This window comes from Silurus meridionalis, chromosome 11, assembly GCF_014805685.1.
Source record: "Silurus meridionalis isolate SWU-2019-XX chromosome 11, ASM1480568v1, whole genome shotgun sequence".
Lineage (NCBI taxonomy): Eukaryota > Metazoa > Chordata > Actinopteri > Siluriformes > Siluridae > Silurus > Silurus meridionalis.
Genome location: NC_060894.1, coordinates 22,772,501 through 22,775,000, shown reverse-complemented (window position 1 = coordinate 22,775,000; position 2,500 = coordinate 22,772,501). Strand labels below are relative to the sequence as shown.

At 40.4% G+C, this 2,500-nt stretch overlaps 2 protein-coding genes across 3 annotated transcripts in view; one reads left to right on the top strand and one right to left on the bottom strand.

The window, feature by feature from the left end:
• Positions 1-362, bottom strand: part of map6a (microtubule-associated protein 6a) — a 15,182-nt gene extending 14,820 nt beyond the window's left edge. For both annotated transcript variants that reach the window (XM_046861496.1, XM_046861497.1), the window contains exon 1: positions 1-362. This exon is cut by the window's left edge and continues 607 nt beyond it. In XM_046861496.1, the coding sequence (XP_046717452.1) occupies positions 1-28 (28 nt within the window). In that variant the 5' untranslated portion in view covers positions 29-362.
• Positions 363-1,923: 1,561 nt separating this feature from the next.
• Positions 1,924-2,500, top strand: part of mogat2 (monoacylglycerol O-acyltransferase 2) — a 7,902-nt gene continuing 7,325 nt past the window's right edge. Inside the window, exon 1 of the mRNA XM_046861498.1 lies at positions 1,924-2,301. Coding sequence (XP_046717454.1) covers positions 2,073-2,301 — 229 coding nt within the window. The 5' untranslated portion in view covers positions 1,924-2,072. The remainder of the gene's footprint in view (positions 2,302-2,500) is intronic.

The window sequence follows — 2,500 nt, the reverse complement described above, 5'->3', positions numbered from 1 at the left end:
ACGCGCGGGTGATACACGGCCACGCCATCTCTTAATCACAGTTATATCTTAATCCGCAGGTCCGATCAGGCGTGTCCAATCTGTCCGATCCGTCCGATTCAGGAGGCGGAAATCCGTTATCTCGTGCGTCTCGACCTCCCTTACAGCAGCAGAACACAAGATATTAATGATCTTGCTAAAAAAAAAACAACTATTATTTCTAAATCATCGCTGCACTAATGATGATGATGATGATGATGATGATGATGGTAAAGGTGACGATGAAGAAGAAACCGAGGTGTTTTCTGTATTTTTTGTTGAACGCATCAGCGTCCTGCTGCGCTCGCGCATATCCACAATAACCAGTGCTGCTGAGCCGAGCCCAAAGGAGTCGACTCCCTGATTTCTCAAAGCCTTCGAATCAATTGCGTGCACTGAATCGGCTCACGTGGACCCGCATGGACTTCTGCGTGACACAGACAGAGATCTGCAGAAATACACTCTCTCTGTGGAGAAGAGAACATTTAAGGTTTAAGGTAGAGATTAAGGATTTGTACTGTAATCGGACCCCATGGTCCTGATCCTGCAACATGCTGCAGTCTGGTACACTTGTTTATTAATAAGATTTAAACAGAAAACATGTCCCATTGTTTTGTTATTATGTGAACGATGCATCTCTATACAACACTCGCCCCGCCCCTCTATTCCTCGCCCCGCCCCGCCCCCACGCCCGAAGTTTCGCCGCAGCATCCTTACGGTACAAACCTGCGCTCTTTCCCTTCTCCGTCACCACGCCCACTGTGAGTGCGCTTTACTGTGATTGGTTATTAGGAGTCTGACCATCCTCTGTGATTAGTCTGTGCATATTGAAAATAACAATAATAATTCATTATTATTTGCATATAAAAAATGCAACTATATCAGTTTAATATTATGTTAAACATTAACATTTAAAATTCCCCAAAATTAAAACCCTATCCAATTTATTAATTAATTCATTAAATTATTATTTTTTATTAATACAATTAATGTTTCGAGTAAAACACTAATTTGCATAATTAGCAGCTTATCATCCAATGAATTACATTTCAAAAGTGCACTCTGATTTATTAAAACTGTACAGTTAAAGTTCTTTATAATTCAATATCATAGCCATAAGCATTAAAAACAGCACAGAGGATCAGATGAATGAGCCTCTTCATTATTATTCTTTTAGCTCAAATTCATCATTACAATAATAAATGCAGTCATCAGAGGAGCTCATGTTGTGTTTCACCTAAAGGGGACGTTTATTTGTGGACTCTGGACAAGCAGATGGTCGTGGTGTGTTCACACTGATGGTGCCGTTGGCCGTTAGCTCCTGCTCACTAGTCTCACACTACCCGTCTCACGTGTAGTTATTAAACACACAGTTCAGTCTTTAGTCCTCATGTGTGAACACTTTAGAGTTAAATACACTAAACCATGTCCTTTAGAGCTCCTGTGTCCAAAGACGTCCAGTACAGTTGTGTACCTCCAATTGTGTGCTAACGGTTTGTAGAAGAACCACATCTGGCTATAAAAGTCAGGTGTCCCAATACTTTTGGAAATACAGTGATAATTATCTTGCATGATCTCTGTGTAGGCAGTTAGAAGTCCAGACAGGAAAGAAATTGTATAAACACACAATGATATAATTTAATATCATTTGTCATCGTCAGCCTCATTACAGTCTCGTGGAGCAGATGTTTAGCTCTCGCTACGACCTTTATGACATTTCATCAGTTTCCACAAAAACAGACTGTTAGATGTTTCATCACCGCTGAAATTCCATGAACTTTTCATGAATTTGCATGATATATTTCCCTCTAAAAACATTACTGTTTTCCATTCAGATTCTCCTCATGATCCTGAAGCTTGTGGCCAGAAACAATCAGACAATTTATAGGTTAAACCTCACTGTCATCATAGTAACTGCTAATTGCTAATGCTGCTTGCAAAAGTCTAAACTTTAGAACCCATTAACCTGTGTGGAGAATGAAGCTCTTTGTCTTGAGGATCAAAGGTCAGTGATTTTGAGCTGCTCTCAGGTAATTAATGCACACTCTGAGAAGATGATTGAGATAAGATGTGTGGAAAGAAGGAGGAGGATGAAGGCAGACTTTGACCCCGCAGCAGAGAACTCCGTTTTCTGGATTAATCTCTTGCTCCTGCGTGTTTCTCAGCTCCGATCTCGGTTCTGTTTTACCATGAAGATTAACTTCGCTCCGGTTAAAGTGCCCATGAATAGAAGGCTCCAGACGGCCGCTGTGCTGCAGTGGGTCTTCTCCTTCCTTGCTCTGGGTGAGTCCACTGTTCATATCATATCATATCATATCATATCATATCATATCATATCATATCATATCATATCATATCATGTATAATCTACACCAATCAGCCATAACATTATAACATTCTGAGTAAAGAACTCTAATGATCTTCATCATGGCTCCTGTTAGTGGGTGGATCTATTTATTAGGCAGCAGGTGAACATTTTGTG